Genomic DNA, 18,006 nt, shown 5'->3' on the forward strand with positions numbered 1-18,006 from the left:
ACCAATACATTTACAGGCTCCTTCCCTTTTCGATTATATGGTTAATGTGTCTGGTCTCATATAAGACCGTCTCATTTTCGCCGATTCTCATTTCAGACCGGCATATGTGATCATTTTTGTGGTAAATGTGACCATATAACGATAAAATGTTTTAGCTAATCTTTTCCTTACTTTTTTTTTATCAAAACGTGGTCACATTTGGCTGTATAAGGGTCACATATACCTGTTTGAAAGTTTGAGACCGTCTCAAGGGAGATTTAGATTTGCTGATGGATTTTTTGGGGAAATGAGCCTCTACTGTATCCTTCCTTCAACTTGCAGAAAACAGGTGATACATTTACTCACGTCTTGTAATAATTGAAAGGATGCATTTACTGATCTCTGCATGACTGCTTGAAATGGTAACAGCAAATGTAGCTGTAACAATGTTGCCATTTAATTTGTGCATTTCTCAGTAAAGCAGTAAAAATGTAATAGAAATAATCATTTGAACGTGAATGCTTCATGTTAAAAGAGACTGGGTTAAACCAAAACTTTCAAGAAACTTTTTTTTAACCTACTTACTAGATTGTATGTAATAGAGAAATCAAACCGGTTTTACAATAAGACCGTTTTACGTGAGCCTTATTGCGTAAGGTGAAAAGATGCGATAAGAAATTACACAAATTCTCATTATAGACGGACACTATCCGTCTATTCGATAAACGGATACCATTTTCCTTCACAAAATACTCATTTGCCATAAAGTGGGAAGCACATGGGGTGCCCAACCTTGTCCCCCCTACCCATTTTATTAGAGGTCTTTATCCGTCTGTTCGCCCCACTCGTCTATACCACAAGACCTATTGAAGAAATTATTGTCCTACGAAGTATGAACAGCATTGATTGCCAAACAAAACATGAAGGACACAATCATATCTATCGTGGCAATCAACTGAAATGAAAGACAGACCTTTTAAATTCCATTAATAATGCTACCTGACTTCTGACATTGTACAATATTTGTAAAGCAGATGGTGTTTATAACCTGGGTTCAAATCCCGTCTTGTAACTCCCTTTAAAAAAAAAAAAAAAAAAAAACTATCGTGTTAAATCGTCCTAGAGTTAACGATCTTTTTACATATAAAAAATAAATACTCGGTACTATTTACTGACAATAATAGATGCATATTTAACCAATAAAAAAACCGTCTTATACAATAAATATCGGACATTGTATAATATAAAGTTTGTCCTTAGAATGAACCAGTTAATGTATTATACAACTGGTTATATATACAACTTATTTAATTTAGTTGAGTTTTGTTATAAAGTTATCGAGCTCTACTAACAAGATTATCGAGTTATGATACAAAGTTATTGAGCTTAACAGAATCATTATTAAGCTCAATAACTTCATAAAATAGCTCAATAACTTGTACGATAGCTCAACAACTTTGTGTATGTGCTCAACAACTTTGAGGCGGTTGTACAATGCTACCATACAACTGGTTGTAGGATAATATTTGTGAGAATGGACGGCCTACATATATTTTCAGTTGATGGTCGTGCTATGAAGTAAGTAATGTCATGTAGTCTTGCATGACATACCAACAAAGTATATACTTAAGTGGGTAACCATACTTTTTTGCGTAAATAACGGCATTCTTAAGTCAAATATATATAATAATATAGTTTATAAAACTAGTTTACATTTTTTTGAAAAAAAAGTTTAAACTTTTCATCATTCATATTGCTTTTTGACTTCTGTTTTTGCAGCATTATATTTTAGTTCCACAAACAGGAAATCTAAAGGTAAATTTGTCTTTGATTCTATATATTTCTTAAATAATCTGTTTAATTCAAATACTTCAAACTCAGTTATAGGTATCCGGTGCAGGTATGTGTCCAGGTGTCTGACTCGACTCGGCTATTTTCATGCTTGCATGAAGTTAGATTAGCCTCTCATTGCACCCTTTTCATTTTTTAAACCTATGTTAGTCAAACACGACAATTTTCATGTTTTTGGTGTAAAATGAAGTCGTGTTCTGTGGCAGAGCCAGGATTTGACGTTAGAAGGGGCGAGAAACTCCAGTATCGAAAATTTCAATTGAAACTTTCAAAATTTTCATTGTTCAGCAGGGCGATCATACCTACTATAGCCCGGCTTCATACCCATATCCGAGTTTTTGCAGTTTATAGACTATATATCTGAGGTAGTACCTCTTATTGTTTATTTTCTGAGTTTTATTTTAAAGTTTTTGAGTTCTGCTTTAGTATAAAGTTTTTGAGCACAATTACTAAAACATTACACTAAAAAAAATATAATATTGCACAAAAACTATATTTATAAATGGTAATATGCTAAGAAAAAATGTGTATATGCTCAAAAACTACAAGGTTTGAGGTACTACCTCAGAATCTCAGATGCATAATCCTTTTTCTCGAGTTTTTGTAACCCGAGTTATTTTCTGTTGTGTCAGGAAATCAAAATGGTGTTAGGAAAGAAGAAGAAAAAGGGGATGACATTACAAGTAGACTACATTGTGAGTGTACTAGAGATCAAACCGTGGCCGCCTTCCGTTGCATTATGTTCAGTTCAGACTGTATTAATCCAATGGGAAAATGGAGAGCATAGTTCAGGATTCTTACCTCCTGGTGTCCCTTCCCTTAATGGCTTCGACGATGGAAAAATCGAGTTCAATGAGTTTTTTAAGCTTCCTGTCACCTTACATGGAAAAAATACTCAGGGTTTTCAGAAGAATAACTTGGATTTCAACCTGTATGAGCCGAAGAAAGATAAGGCGATAAAGGGTCAACTGCTAGGTACTGCAAGTATAAATCTTGCAGAATTCGGGATTATTAAGGATGCGCAGACGATTACTGCTCCGATTACAATTAAGAAAGTATCGAAAGATGCTTATCCTGTTCTGTATGTACAGATACAGCCTTTTGATAATGATGGTATTGAGTCTGTTCTGAGAATGATGAGTGAGCATTGTGACGATGATGAGATCGCTTCTATTACTGATGATGATGAGTCGAGGACTCCGACTGGTTTTGCAGCCGGGAATTCCACTTTTAAGATGGATGAAATGCTCAGCTTTGTCAATGTAAGCATGCTCTGCAAGTCTGCAACTTTTAGTTTATTTTGGTTTTCCTCATTATCCTTCTAGGCCGATTTTGATGTTGACGGGATTTGAACCCTGGTCATGAGCGCCACCTCTCATAACTTTACGAACTAAGCTAGTTGACATCTGCAACATTACTTGTAGTTTAAAATGTGCAATTAGTTATAGTGTAATTACTGTATTTCTTTTTAGTATGGGGTCTAAAAGACGTAAAACTTGTATGATTTTTAGGCGGGTATGAACTTGGATATAGTCGGCTCATCAGAGGCGCAAGAAAATGTAATACACGACAGAAAATCGTCAGAAATCAGGAAAAAAGAAAAGAAAGATCAGGCAGAAATAGGAGTGGATGAATGGAGCTCAGGGAGGAAAAGCTCGGAAAGAGAGAATGTATTCAGCAAATTTTCAGAAGTCGCAACGACAAGAAAACAAACAATTAGAAGTACAAGTAACCTGATATTCGGAAAAAAAGGGCTTGATTTACAAGGACTTGGTGATAAATTAAAGCATATGAAATCAGCCAGGCATACTTGTTCGGATACTCTTGTTATATCCGCTCCTTTGACTGCTATGCAGTTATCTGACAGGTCAAGAGAAGAAACCGCTATCAAAGAAGTTTTAGTTGATGTTAAAAGTCAGGAAAAACCAGAGAAAAAAGAAAAGAAAAATGTCGGTAAACCTGACAGTAATGCAAATAATAGTAGTACAGGTGAACTTGAGTCGAGAATTGAGATGCTTGAAGAAGAATTGAGAGAAGCTGCTGCACTTGAGATTGGACTGTATTCAGTATCTGCTGAACATCTGAACTCGAAAAGGAAGGTTCATGCTTCTGCTAGACGTCTTTCTCGATTTTATCGTCATGTTTGTAAGACTGGATCACAGTCTAAGAGGGGTAGTTGTGCTACCAGTATAATTTCAGGACTGGTTTTGGTTTCCAAGGCCTGTGGGAATGATGTTCCGAGGTATGATCGGCTTTATCAAATCACTGACATTTTCTCTATTATATGATGGAATACAGCAAATTTTTTCCGGTTGTTTTGATGGACAGGTTGACGTTCTGGCTATCAAATTCGATTATTCTGAGAGCAATGGTTAAGCAAATAATAGAAGAAATTCCAGGATCAGCTGAACTGATAAGATCAGAGACTAAAGCTGGAAGAAAGAAATCGGAGAAAAAATCTCCGATTAATGACATAGATATTTTAGGTGATTGGGAAGATCCTCAAACATTCATCATGGCATTAGAAAAGGTTGAAGCTTGGATCTTTTTCCGCATTGTCGAGGGATTATGGTGGCAGGTTCTGATAATTCTTCCTGAATGCTGTTTTTTTTTTCCCTATCAGTTACGTCTTCTGTCGTAATTTAGACTGGCATTTTTGATACCGTCTGTTTCCGCAGAGTTTTATTCCTCATATGCAAGCTACAAAGAAGAAAAAAGGGAAGAGACTAACGACAAAAAAAACTCAGACATGGAGATTCGGTTTAGGCGATCAAGAGCAAGGGAATTTCTCCATAGAGCTTTGGAAAAAAGCATTTCAAGATGCCTGTGAAAAGCTATGTCCGATTCGTGCTGGTGGTCATGACTGTGGTTGCTTGCCAATGTTATCTAGAATGGTATATTTCTACCTTTTCTTTATTTTCATCGTCTAGTTTAGTCCTGATTCGAGTTGGGTAAGACCACAAGGTTACAGGAAGATTCGACATTCTGATGTGTGCTGTCATGTTCTCTAGGTGATGGAGCAATTGGCAGACAGACTAGATGTCGCGATGTTCAATGCAATTCTTCGGGATTTAGATGAAGGAATGCCGACAGACCCAATGTCTGACCCCATTACCGAACTTAAAGTCCTTCCAATTCCGGCTGGGAAATCAAGTTTCGGCTCTGGTGCTCAGTTAAAGAATGCTGTAAGTATTTATTGTGCCTTGCCTTGCCTCTATACGAGTATTTCCGGGTAAAGCGGGCCATACAATAATTTTGATGTTTTCTGTTCACGACTTTATCAGCTACGCTAACTGACTTCAATGCTGAACATCTTGGTTACTATAACCAGGTTGGAAGTTGGTCTAAATGGCTTGGAGATTTCTTTGGAGCCGATGACGATCACGATGAATCAAATGATGAATCAACCTTCAAGGCTTTCCATCTCCTTAGTGCATTGGGAAATCTCATGATGCTTCCTCTTGGAATGCTCTTAGATGCAACCACAAGAAAAGAGGTAACAAAGTCCCTTACATTTTACAACCCGAAATGCTTTTTTTATCCGAAAAACATTATGTTGATATACTGAATTGCTAATTTTGAAGGTATGCCCTATACTTGGAGGACCTCTTGTCAAAAGGGTTTTCATAAACTTTGTACCAGATGATTTCTCTCCAAATCCCATTTCACAGCAAGTCCTAGATGCTTTGGATTCTGAGGTTAGTCCTTGTATACTCGAACACTGTCTCGACAAACGGGTTAATATGGTATTTTCACATTTCGGGTCAGGTCAGTTTTTCGACAGATGGCCGAAACTGAAAATTTCCTGTCATTTTTGATTTCATTCTCAGGACGGTCTCAAGGACACAAACGATTGCATAGTAGGATTCCCGTGTGTCGCAAGGCCTGTAGTATACTCACCTCTCCCAACGACATTATTCGCAAGTTTGTTAGGAGACGTAAGTAATAAAGCGAATAAGAAAAACGGATCATCGTTGCTAAGAAAATCACACAACAGTGATGATGAGCTAGATAAGCTGAGTGTTCCTCTAGCTACAATCAATGTTAAGAAACTCCGTATTTCGCCTTCCTCGTCGAAACCAAACTGGATGCCTAAGGGAAAGGGAGGTAGAGATGTCATGAGGTATCAACTTTTGCAGGAAGCATGGGCAAACGGAACCTGATTTCTGCGACCAGAAGGCATTGCATCGGAATTTTCACCAGGTTCCGTCACTGATCAACTAAATCATGTAATTGTTGGTTTAATGTGTAATTATAGACTAATTACAAGGAGGTTGATGCTCCCAAAGGGGCGCGACAATCCCTTGCGTGTAATTTTCTCAATCGTCCAGACGTTTTTTTGTTGTTGTTGCAATTCAAGGTTACAATTACAACCAAAGGTCACCATTCAAGTCATTTCCATACATTTACTCAAATTACGTGAGAGGAATTATGAACAAACGTAAGGAAATGACTTGAAGTGACGGAATATTCATCATCAGCACCCAAAAGAGTATCATACAGTACACCACAACAATTTATTCCGAAATTATTGAAACAGTTACACAATGCTGTAGCTTGACATTTCCTTTCCCTGATTCTAAAAGGCAGGGTTTCAGGTCAAGCATACCTGTGCTTGTCTCCTACATTAAGTTACAATTTTTTTTTTTTTTTTTTTTTTTTCTGGTGCGGATTATATCATGTAGTCGTACACGTAGATATTGGTATCTGGTGCAACGGGTGGAAGGCTATCAATGTACAAGTAAAAACGGGTTAAGTTCTCTCTGGCTATGGTGACTGAATCAACTACCTCGTAAATATTAGTTAAAACCCATAAGTCTTTTGAGCTAACCCGCTTTAGGCTTCCTCGGCAAAATGGGCAGGACCGCGATCTTGAGTTCCTATCAAATAGCAACATTGAACATAATCCACAGAGATCACTTAGGCTGCATATCAAATAACCGTCTCATACAAGTTTCATAGGGCGGATGGTGAACATACCAGTCGTGAAAGCAGCGGATGCACATAGAATGTCCACAGGTAGGCAAGACCATCTTGGTGCCGAGTTCCATACAAATCCCACACTCTTCATCCCTCTCCGTTTCCTTATCAAACAACTTTCTTTTCTCCTCCATTCTCTTCCGGCTTAGACTATCTGATATCCTGGTTTGTTTCTTACTTTCTTCGAGGTCAATTAAATTACCTTCTAGTTGCCTCAGCGACGGGTATATCACAGCTGAAAGCAAAGAATTTTTGCGTACTTCATTAACAATGTCGCTGATTACAGTAATTCCCAGAAGACTCAGGTTCAAGCCTCCCCAAGAGCAAAATCTTGTGGAGCATCTTTGGCCCGAGTCCATGCCTAATACTCTAATAGACTTCGAGTCTGTCACCCTCGGGTGGCTTACCTGGTATCACGTACACCCGAGGGTTTACCCAGTGCGCACCGAAGGTAGCGGCTGCGGGTTCCCTCGTCATGCAAAAAAAAAAAAAAAAAAAAAAAAAAGGAGTATCAAGTAACAGTACCATAGAATTCCCTTAAAGTCGCCTTCTTTTCTTGGGACGACATAGTTGGCATTCCATCAACGTACGCCTATCAAAGCATTCAATTCTCGATAAGATACCAACCACAGAACAAAAGACGATTATGCAAAAACAGGGAATTTTTTCAATGACGGACCTTATATAGTAAAATCTGATGCAGACCCAAAAAACTAGGGAGAGCATCGGTGCAGCTACAATCCATCCATTCTATCAAATATAGAAGGAAAGGCGCTAACGGACTGTATGACAGTCTCATCTGAACACTGTCTCCACAGTAGTCTTTTGGAAGTGAAGCCGCCCTGAGAAATTCAGTTCAGTTTTTTTCATTAACAGAACAGATGACAAATTACCAAATACAAACGGATAATTTAGTGCCTTAGATACTCTCGCCTAGGATAAGGTAAACAAACCAACTCCAAGAGTAGAATATTTAGCGAGCCATTTTGGTTTATTCCATTGTATTTTAAACCCAAAGAATAGCGAGTTTTTGGCTTCATTCAAAACGGAAATTAATCCAAACATTCACCATTTCTTCATGATTCATTCATTCATAAACAAGATTAAAAACCCGGAACCAATTGAATTTTTCGGTTAAGCCAAGTCATACATATTAAACAATTAAGACCAAAACTAAGTCATACATACACATAATAATTTATATTCAAGGATTTGATTAATTCTGTAGTTCAAACTCTAAACTCTGCAAATTCTTTAAGAATTATAAATATAATATAATTATAATTAATCATTTGCGTGTTACAAAGTCATATTTGTCCAAAAGCCAAAGAAAGCATCGAATATTCAACCTTATTAATTTTCAGCCTATCAATAATCCAAAAAGAACACAAATTATAAAATAAAACCGTCTTACAGTCTTCTAATTGAGAGCGGATTTCCTGTCCCATACAACGGTCTTAGACAATAATTACAGAAGAAATGCTACAGTTTAGACTTTAGATGAACAACTTTTTGAGCATTCTAACATCAAAAGATTAAAACTTTTTCTTTTGACATTAACAAAAGATCAAAACTTGATGCTTTTAAGAGCCATGAACAGATAACAATTCCATGCTGATAAATTATACTCCCTCCGTTTCAATCATTTATTTACGTCTTTTGTCACGAGTATTCTAACCAAAGTTAAACAAATGATGAAGAAAGTAAATAAAGCTAGCTAAAATTGAGCTAAACTTATACTCCTCCATCGCAATCATTTATTTACCTTTTCATATTATCGATTATTTTAGTCAAAGATAAACAAAGGACGGAAAAGTATATCAAGCTAAAATTCAGCAAAATTTCACACAAGAACCAAACTTTACCAACAAAATATATTGGTGTATACAAATTAACCAAAATTATAATATAAGCATAAAAATTCAACATTTATACATAAATAATCTATCTAAACATAAACTTAAAAACCCAAAAACATAAAAGAAATAAAAAAAATAAAAATTGAAGAACAGCAAACTTACAAATTGTTGGCATGTTGTATATCAGCTTCAAGAGTTTTAATAGATTCTCTGTAACAAGATTTACTGGCTTGTTTTTGCCACATATGTTCCTTTTTTTATTATTATAATATTATATTATATTCTTTATTACAATTAATTTAAATTAAATTAATGGGATTTTTTAGAGAGAGAGAGATTTTTTTTTGAGATAGAATGTTAATAATAATGGGTTTTTGTTGAGGAAAAAAAGCAAATTTATTTAAGTAGGAAATGGTGATGTTTTGTGGAGTTGTTGTTGTTGATTAAAGATAAGATTAAAAGGATTTAATTAAATTAAAGCCACTTGCTTAGTAATCAAACTTTCTTTTTATCTCCAAGGAAAGAAAAGGATGGCTTCTTATCATTTCTTTCTAACTTTGTCTTAATTCTTTTCTTTGAATAAAGATTGAAAATGGGTTCGAATCGTCGTGTTATTTATGGTAATTCGGTATTTTGTAATATCAGATAAACTTTACCTTTATCTGATTATATTATGTAAGTTTTTACGTGGTATTTATTATCCTGTATTAAACTTGATTCAGTTTATAAATTAAAATATTTAAATATTACAAAATTTCTAATTTTATTTCAAATATACAAAGTGGCCAAAAAAAAATGGAGATAATGAGTTATCAACAGTCGTGATCTCGTGCAATAGTATTAAATACAACGAGGATTTGCAATTTTAAGTAAGTAAGTCGAAAATTTTTCACAGTTAATTAGTTAGGCAATAAAAAAAGAGTTTCAACCTAAAAGCTTATGCTAATAGATTTCGATGCAAAACATTGTTAATCATATTCGTTATAGATGGCGCATATCCGTCTTTAACTAAAGACGAACCAAATACAATACCACATTTCTAATAGGACAAGCAACAAGTGGGGTGGTGGGGGCCAAAAATATCACCACTTTCAAACTATTTGACCCGTCTTTAGCTATAGACAGATATATCCATCTATAGCAAGACTAGCCGGAGGAAGTAACCTACCAAAAATTGAACTAAAAGTTAGTCTAATCACCAACTTGTGTCTTGTACTATTATCAAAATAGCTAATATACTTTTGGTTAGTTAATCACATATGCTTAGTTAATTTAATTAGTGGAATTTTGGAAATTTATGAAATTAATTGTCCTATCAAATCCTATCATTGTCAAGAAGTTTGATTTATTTGTTATGAGCATCTATCAAACTTATACTGAAATGAACCAAACCATGGAGTACTTGATGGATGAAAATAGTGAAAACTAGGTATAAGTTGTACCCAAGTGGCCAAGATCACCCTAAAGTGGTAGATATCGACCCGATACAGATAGATTTGATTCGGGTCTTATTCTTAAATCCAAATTTGGTAGTTCGATTTGAGGTTTATATTTTTATATTTTAGGTAGATTGTTATAGGTCTTATTTGGATGCCCGATAATAGTACATTTGATTTTGGACTTATTTTTTAGATCCGATACTAACCTTATCGTTTTGTCTTGAAATTAAAATGCATCCAGACGAGTTTCGAGTTCAGATTAGAACCTTAGACATGTCATCAACCTTAGTAGAAATGCTTTGATCATCAAAAATCTAATTCTGGTAGATTTGATTTGGGTCTTATTTTTTTGACCGGATACAGGTAGATTTTGGAATGAGATTCGAGTTCAACTTAGACATGTTGTCAACCCTAGTAAAAATGCTCTCATTAAATATGTTATAGGCCAAAACTTACCCTAGGAACTTTGTCACACAAATAACAATGTGACCAATTCAGCATAATTCAGAAAATTATTACAGTCAACAGAATGCACCTATTCTCATAGATCTGTACTGTTCTAACTTCTAAGTACAGTTTCTGAACCATTAAAACAAAGGCAAGAAATCCCTAAAAAAGTCTTCTTTGAAGACTATTCTTGAGTCATTTAATGGTAAAAACATTTATTATAACAGTTGACATATTACAACTGTTGGAGCCATATTGGATATACCCTAGACGGTTTCAGATGATGATTCATGTCAGTCGACCCAAATCATTTTGGAAAAAAGGTTCTGATGTCGTCGTTGTTCACATACTAATAACATGGATTTCATATTAAGTAGTCATAGTAGACCCAAAAAGAGGCTTCTTGAGTGTCCTTAATGTTAGGAAGACTTTGAATGTAATGGTAGAATCTGGAAACTTCTTCTTTTGAAACTGTCTCTGCATCTATGACTTCAGATTCATTTGTCAGAACCCATAAATCTTCTGATTTTACTCTTCTTAATCCTTTTCTGCAAAATGGGCATGATTCTGATCTTGTACTCCTGCAATTTTTACAGATTAATAAAACGGACAATGCTAGGACGTCACCAGTTGATACCGAGTCTCTATACCACCCTCTCACTGTTTTACATGTCCACCCTTATGTAGGGTTCGTCATTTTAATGGACCCTACATGTATGTGAGAGGATGGTAATGAGACTCGGAACCACTTGTGACTTGACAGCACCATCTCAATTCCCTTTTTGAACATTAGCATGCTTTTCACTGATGGTTAGGGAATAAGAGAGTTATTTGTCATTTCAGGTAGTTTTTGGTTGATTTGGGTCGTTTTCAGGTCATATCGGGTCAAGTTGTGTTTTAGTTATATTCGAGGAGTTAAATTTGGAATTTGGATATCGAGTGGGACAAGTAACCATAAGTTTTGCCGGGTCTACTCTTAAGTGATCATTTAAACGATAGAATAAAGAAGGTTATTGTATAGGTAATAAATATCGATTTGGGTTGGTCTAACAATAAGACTGTCTTATACGAGATTCACCAAACAATTAGAAAGCGAAAAGAAAGCATAAATTTACCAGTTACGATAACAGTTGATGCACATTTCATGACAGCAACCAGGCAGGACCATCTTAGTAGTAGGCACCAAACAAATTCCACATTCGTCCTCTCTTTCTCGGCCTGGAGCAATTTGGCGCCTTCCATTCCCGTACAAGTTCTTTGTGTCGACCTTCAGTGTCGAAATATGTGTAGCTTCTTGTTCCACTAAGTCCTTGTGAAGTCTTTTTAGTGAAGGAAGTATAATGCCTGCCAATTTCGGGTTTTTAAGCAACCAAGTTAATTAAGTCAATGAAGAAATATACATTAGTCTTTTCTGTCATGTTAAGCTCAATAACTTTGTATCATAACTCGATAATTTTGTTAGTAGAGCTCGATAACTTTCGAACAAAGCTCAACTGCATTAAATAAGATGTATATTCAACCAGTTGTATAATACATTAACTGATAAATACATGCTTACCATAAAAATCTCTAATTGTTGCCTTGCTCCCTTCTGAAGACATGTTCAGTCTCTCATCATCTGGATATACCTAAAAAACATCGATGATTTAGAAAGGTTCTTACCTATAGGCTATAGCGAGATAAGTGGGTTAGATATACACGGCTTTTATTCAGTGTTATAATTTAGAAGCATACGAGACAGGTTTCAGATGACTCAGAATGAAAAGTGCATTAACATTTACATCAACCGATTTGGTGAGCCATTTTACTTTATTCCGCTATGTAGTCTAAGTTATGTATTACTCATCCTTGAAAACTCTGAATGAAAATTCACTGTTACAGAACAATTAACCTAACTTTCAAGAAATACCTACCTTCCTGTTTTACTTTTTACCAACCTAATAGATAACAACGTCGAGAACTACATCGACTGACTGCTACAAACCTTACTCCTTACTCTTTATACAAAGAACCACCGGTTTCCAAATGACCCATAATGAAAATTACGTCGAGAATAATATCAACTGACCTCATATATAAGAATGTGGAAGAGATTGTAGTAAAGTGGGAAGAAGCAAGAACAAGACCCATCAAACCATTGAAGTAATAAGAACAACAATGGAGCAAATTGATTATATACCAACTTCATTTCTAAGCAACCTCCTCCTTTTTGTTTAGGAATTGCAACTGCCCTGAAATTTTTCATACGTTTGATTAAAATACTTTTCACGTATATTCAACAAACCGTATGAAAATGAAATGAACGGCGAGACTCAAGAGTATTAGACATATACAATAATTTCATACGTTTGATTAAAATACTTCTCACGTATATTGAAAAAAGACTGTATGAAAATGAAATGAACGGCGAGAGTATTAGACATACAGGGCATTGGCATGTTGAATATCAGCTTCTAACAGCTTGAGTGAATCCTGGTAAGAAGAGCTTCCTAGGAGAAGTTGGTAGTGTACCATCTCCATTATTTGTGTGTTGTTTTTCCAAAAGAGATTATTTTGTTTTAAAGGCCTTTTTATAGGAATGATTTCTGTTATGCACTATTAATACTTTTTGGGATGTTTTAACCTATAGTTTTATGAATATAATAGCATTGTCAAAAGAACTACAAGGACTATATTTTGTTAGGAAAACCGATAATATAAAGAGGTGAAATGATTTGAACTTGTGATATATTTTGTTTTATATACTAAGTAATACAGTAAAATAGGTTCGTTGTATGCGTAGTTGCGTACAATGACTTATTTGAATCAGACATCATACAGTAAGAAACCGTCCTTTTATTTGACTTATTTGTTTGTTTTAAAGACCTTTTTATAGTAATGAGTTCTGTTATGCAATATTAAATAAAATTGTCAAATAGTGACAACTTACAAGGACTACATATTTTGATTTATATACAAGGTAATACCATAAACTAGGTTTGTTGTATGCGTACAATGACGGAGTATTTGAATTAGACGTCTTATGATCGGAATTTTTTTTACTAATTATTAAAGAAAATAAAATAAAGAAATCTGTTTTTTATAAGTTGGAGAATGTGCCTTTTTGAATTCTGATTAAAGTGACCTTAATTAATTAATGTTACCTTTTAATGTTTAGAGGAAGTTGTTCCTATTAGGGGAGGTTCTATTCTTGGCACTAGTATTTAGTAAAGTAGTTGTTGGTTGGTGACCCTTCTTTTTTGGTTAACCTACAACTACTTACAAATTAATATGAGTATTTGGTAGCATCTCTATTCATTATTGATAGGATTTGTGTTCAGTAGCGAATTTAGAAAAATTTCTTTCTAACTCCCATGAAAAATATAAGACCTAATACATGAATAAATACATTGATTGGGCTTGTGTTTAGTAGCAGGTTCAGAAAAATTTCTTTCTCAGTAAGTCTCCCTTGTGAAGCTTGTGACGGACTAACTCCGCCACTGCTTGTGTTGTGGGAATGAACCTTTAACCTTCCTACCTTAGCCCTTACTTTTCAAACTCAAATCTTATTAGCTATCACTCTTGATTTTCTCTAATAAGTCTCGCTTAAAACCGCCATACATTTGAGACAAATCCAGTTTCATATTTTCGAAATTCATAAATGCTTGCTTAGTCGCTACTAACTCGGTATATGAGTTGCTTGAAAACTCGTTCACACATACAAATGTTTTAAATGAGGGAGTGTTCTCCTCGAGATGTAGACATATTTGAGTACACATCACTATTGTACCCTGTTAACATAAAACGGTTTTACAAGAAACAAATATTTCGCTTACATTTCTTATAAATCTCGAGTTAAAGCTACTACGCAAGCGGTTTTTGAAAAGAACCAAGGCCACTACATCAACAACACAAACCAACATTCATCCTAATTCCTTAAAGAAAAAGGCCTTCTTAATCTTGCAATGAAAATTACCTACGCTGCGCTAATGCTAACCTGGAATCTGAGTAGTATCAATTAGACGATAGAAGTCCGGACCATCTGGGTGCGTGTCAAAATGCTAGTCTAGTAGTGACTCGGCAGGATTTCCTTCAGCTAATGCCTTCTCCGCCCGCTGTTACTTTCCTGGTAGTGTCTCAGCAGGATTTCGTTCAGCTAATGCCTTCTCCGCTGTAACTTTCTCCGGAATGAAATCTGAAAGGAAGTCATACTGCTTTACTTTGCTGACAACTGAGGAGAGGTGCTTGTAGGCAACAAAGCTTTTACGATCTTCAACAGCACAGCCATAAGCATCTTCAGATAATAAGTCGATGAGCTTCTCAGCAGCTTTGTTGATGAGGAAAACAGCCTCACCGGTAATCTTACAGTCCAAGCCGTCACTCTTAATAATCCGAGTAATCCTAGCTGTAGGAAATGCACACTCCAAACCCTCGTCTTCATCCTTGTCAGTCTTCTCTTTCTTCCTCATTTTAACCACATTCACATTCACATTCACAATCTCATCTTCTCCCTTTCTCTTTTTCTCAGCTTTTTCGGGTTTCGGCTTAGGTTTTAGGGAACCATCAGAGACAGTCTTCTCATCTTCTCCCTTCCTCTTATTCTCAGCTTTTTCGGGTTTCGGCTTAGGTTGCTTTGGTTTTAGGGAACCATCAGAGACAGTCTTCTTCTTCTTCTTTTCTGAGGGTGGTTTTTTTTGTTGATATTTAAGACCCAATATGGTGATATTTGTATGATTATTATCGGATTTGTGTTTTTCCTTAGATTTATGTTCGGTTGTTACGAGTAGTTTTTCACCGGTGGTTTTGGTTTTCTTCTCTGAGGCGGTGGAGGTGGTGGCGGTTTTATCCTTCTTCTTCCTTGAGAATGTCTTCTCAAATCTGTCTTTAGACTCCTTACTGCTGCTCATCTTCGTCCCTCGCCTTTTCACACTCAAGAACAGACACAAAGACAAGGTCGACGAGGTCTTTTTTTATAGGGCAAATCAGTTGGAAAGCATTTCCAATTGGTGGTGTTTAAAGGCCTATCAAAATCAATATCAATATCAAAATTTGATATGTCTATAGAACGATTTTACATAATAATTATGGGACTAACGATTAATGAACACAGTACAAATCAAATTAACGATTAATGAAAACCAGCCAAATTAACGAACATAATTCAAATTAACGATTAACATTGATGATTACAGAACAAATCAAATTAACGATTAATGAAGACAAGTCAAATTACGAACATAATTCAAAACGATTAACGATTGATGAATACAGAACAAATCAAATTAACGATTAATGAAGACAAGTCAAATTACGAACATAATTCAAGTTAACGATTAACGATTGATGAATACAGAACAAATCAAATTAACGATTAATGAAGACAAGTCAAATTACGAACACAATTCAAGTTAACGATTAACGATTGATGAATACAGAACAAATCAAATTAACGATTAATGAAGACAAGTCAAATTACGAAAACAATTCAAATTAACAATTAACCATTAATGAACAAGAGTCAAATTAACGATTAACGAACACAAATCAAACTAACGATTAATCAAGACAGTACAAATCAAAAACTTAAATAATCTTTAATTAAAACAAAGAACCTAATCTTTATGCACAAAAATTAACGAATTGAAATCAAAATGAAAACAAATTCATATCGTCTGAGACGATTAATATCTCGATAAAATTACGACACAAGAAGTTCGTATTCGTATATTAAAACCGTATCGTATATGAAAAGAATGATGAATCTACAATAACAAACAATCTTTAATTGAAAAAGAAGCAAATAATCTTTAATTAAAGAAAGAATGATAGATCTAAACCTTGGTAAGAGAGGATGAATTCGTACGGCGTGGTGACAGGTGAGTCTAGTGGCCGGCGACTGGTGTTTGGTGCGGTGGTGCGTCCGGTGGCTGTTGATTGGTGCTTGGTGGTCGAATTTTTAGGGTTTTAGGTGAGAGGGTGAAGGAGGGACTGAGGGAGGGAGAGAATGTGAATGTGTGATTATGTGAGCCGGGTTGAATATGAGATTGATTAAACGTGTACCCGGTTTTGATTTTTCCTGACCCGGACCCAATAGGGTTTTTAAAAAAACTGTATCTGATATACGGAAACTAGGGGTGAGCAAAACCGTGTACCCGGTATGGTTTTGAAAACCGTATCGGGAATACGGTTTTAAAAATCGCAAAAATCACTATACGGATCCGATACGGTTTAACCGTATATATGGTTTTCGGGTACCCGGACAACCGTGTATACGGAGTCCGTATATACGGATACGGTTTGGTGACAAATGTCCAATTAAACATTGTAATTATTCAAGAGCTAATAATTACCTCTAACATGACCACCTTTTATAAAGGGCTGATTTTTGTTTATTGAGATAAGTTAGTAAAAAAATTGTAAAAAACATTAAAAGAGTGGAGTTGAAACAAGAACTTTGCATTTATTTAATTTTTTTTATACAAAAACTTCAAACCGTGTCAGAAACCGTATATACGGTTTCGCTTTCGCCCGACCCGGATACGGTACGGTTTTATGAAAACCGTATCGTATATACGGATTTTCGTATCGTATATACGGAAATCCGTATAACTCAAACTATATACCATATCGTATCCGTATTATAAAACCGTATCGTATATTTTTGCTCACCCCTAACGGAAACACGTATAATTAAACCGTATAAAGCATTGAAATCCGTATTATTGTTTAAAACCGTCTTATAATGTGAAATTGTACGATTGTGTGAAACGGGAATTTGTATTAGGTACACGGAAATTCTTGCATGCTGAGAATTTGCATATGGAGTACATTGTAATCCGTATAATTGTGTGAAACCGTCTTATAGTGTGAAACAGTGGTTTTACTAGTTACACAAACACCAGCCATTACTTCTGATATCTCTAGAGATGACAATCGGGTCGGGTCATATCGGGTTCGAGTCATATCGAGTCAGGCAATCCTTTCGGATCGGGTCGGGTTCAGGTCATTATCGGGGGTCATTTTGGGTTAAATGATGTATTGGATCGGGTCGGGTCATTATCAGATCGGGTAATTTCGGGTCAAATAATGTATCGGGTCGGGTTAGGGTCACTGATCATCGGGTCATGCCGGGTTACGGGCCGGATCGGGCCACTGATCATCGAGTCATGTCGGGTTACATATTGTCATCAGGTCGGGTCGGGTCGGGTCGGTTTCGGGTTGCAATATTCTCGGATTCTGGTCGGGTCAGCCTTGCAAACTCTAGATACCTCCCACGGTAAGACGGTACTCTTATCATTTGGGTCTAGATCAAAAGCATCTCTTTTCCAACAAAGAAAATTACAGATTTTGAAAAGAGGACCAATGTTAGAGGATAAGATCATCGATTGGGGGTCTCAACCATCAGCTTAAGGTTTTGGTTGAGACTCTATCAGTAATCTTATCCTCGAACTACCAATTTCTATAACATGAAA

At 35.7% G+C, this 18,006-nt stretch overlaps 4 protein-coding genes across 7 annotated transcripts; 1 reads left to right on the plus strand and 3 right to left on the minus strand.

Moving 5' to 3' along the window:
* Positions 1–1,562: 1,562 nt before the first annotated feature.
* Positions 1,563–6,197, plus strand: LOC141598558 (uncharacterized). 4 transcript variants are annotated; one of them, XM_074418234.1, is made up of 10 exons: positions 1,563–1,794; positions 2,119–2,195; positions 2,463–3,092; positions 3,342–4,072; positions 4,159–4,408; positions 4,509–4,724; positions 4,842–5,015; positions 5,162–5,326; positions 5,415–5,528; positions 5,661–6,197. In XM_074418234.1, exons 3-10 carry the CDS (start codon positions 2,472–2,474, stop codon positions 5,991–5,993), a joined length of 2,604 nt encoding a protein of 867 aa, XP_074274335.1. In that variant the 5' UTR covers positions 1,563–1,794; positions 2,119–2,195; positions 2,463–2,471; the 3' UTR covers positions 5,994–6,197. The 4 variants fall into 4 exon arrangements, with proteins under 4 accessions (XP_074274335.1, XP_074274336.1, XP_074274333.1 ...); XM_074418232.1 differs by having other exon boundaries at positions 1,654–1,794; positions 2,037–2,195; XM_074418235.1 differs by lacking the exon at positions 2,119–2,195.
* Positions 6,198–6,328: 131 nt separating this feature from the next.
* LOC141598559 (E3 ubiquitin-protein ligase AIRP2-like) lies at positions 6,329–9,038 on the minus strand. Its single transcript, XM_074418236.1, has 5 exons — positions 8,832–9,038; positions 7,490–7,652; positions 7,336–7,402; positions 6,811–7,045; positions 6,329–6,710 (listed from the first exon to the last, which is right to left on the minus strand). Exons 1-5 carry the CDS (start codon positions 8,912–8,914, stop codon positions 6,503–6,505), a joined length of 756 nt encoding a protein of 251 aa, XP_074274337.1. The 5' UTR covers positions 8,915–9,038; the 3' UTR covers positions 6,329–6,502.
* A 1,557-nt stretch (positions 9,039–10,595) lies between these two features.
* LOC141598564 (E3 ubiquitin-protein ligase AIRP2-like) lies at positions 10,596–13,339 on the minus strand. The gene is made up of 5 exons (XM_074418244.1): positions 12,981–13,339; positions 12,624–12,786; positions 12,114–12,183; positions 11,671–11,899; positions 10,596–11,136 (listed from the first exon to the last, which is right to left on the minus strand). The coding sequence occupies exons 1-5, from the start codon at positions 13,073–13,075 to the stop codon at positions 10,920–10,922; spliced, it is 774 nt and encodes a 257-aa protein (XP_074274345.1). The 5' UTR covers positions 13,076–13,339; the 3' UTR covers positions 10,596–10,919.
* Positions 13,340–14,287: 948 nt separating this feature from the next.
* LOC141598563 (uncharacterized) lies at positions 14,288–16,554 on the minus strand. The gene is made up of 2 exons (XM_074418243.1): positions 16,372–16,554; positions 14,288–15,555 (listed from the first exon to the last, which is right to left on the minus strand). Exon 2 carries the CDS (start codon positions 15,439–15,441, stop codon positions 14,653–14,655), a length of 789 nt encoding a protein of 262 aa, XP_074274344.1. The 5' UTR covers positions 15,442–15,555; positions 16,372–16,554; the 3' UTR covers positions 14,288–14,652.
* Positions 16,555–18,006: the final 1,452 nt, after the last annotated feature.

Source organism: Silene latifolia, chromosome 9 (assembly GCF_048544455.1).
Source record: "Silene latifolia isolate original U9 population chromosome 9, ASM4854445v1, whole genome shotgun sequence".
In the NCBI taxonomy this organism is placed as follows: Eukaryota; Viridiplantae; Streptophyta; class Magnoliopsida; order Caryophyllales; family Caryophyllaceae; genus Silene; species Silene latifolia.

Coding starts and splice junctions, on each gene's coding strand:
- LOC141598558 (XM_074418234.1), top strand. CDS start 2,472: ATGGTGTTAGGAAAGAAGAAGAAAAAGGGGATGACATTACAAGTAGAC. Junction 4,073..4,158: donor TGTGGGAATGATGTTCCGAG/GTATGATCGGCT, acceptor TTTGATGGACAG/GTTGACGTTCTGGCTATCAA. Junction 4,409..4,508: donor TCGAGGGATTATGGTGGCAG/GTTCTGATAATT, acceptor CTGTTTCCGCAG/AGTTTTATTCCTCATATGCA.
- LOC141598559 (XM_074418236.1), bottom strand. CDS start 8,914: ATGTGGCAAAAACAAGCCAGTAAATCTTGTTACAGAGAATCTATTAAA. Junction 7,403..7,489: donor ATCAGATTTTACTATATAAG/GTCCGTCATTGA, acceptor ATGCTTTGATAG/GCGTACGTTGATGGAATGCC. Junction 7,046..7,335: donor GACTTTAAGGGAATTCTATG/GTACTGTTACTT, acceptor CTTTGCTTTCAG/CTGTGATATACCCGTCGCTG.
- LOC141598564 (XM_074418244.1), bottom strand. CDS start 13,075: ATGGAGATGGTACACTACCAACTTCTCCTAGGAAGCTCTTCTTACCAG. Junction 12,787..12,980: donor ATTCAACATGCCAATGCCCT/GTATGTCTAATA, acceptor GAAAAATTTCAG/GGCAGTTGCAATTCCTAAAC. Junction 11,137..11,670: donor ATCAACTGTTATCGTAACTG/GTAAATTTATGC, acceptor TAAAAATTGCAG/GAGTACAAGATCAGAATCAT.
- LOC141598563 (XM_074418243.1), bottom strand. CDS start 15,441: ATGAGCAGCAGTAAGGAGTCTAAAGACAGATTTGAGAAGACATTCTCA.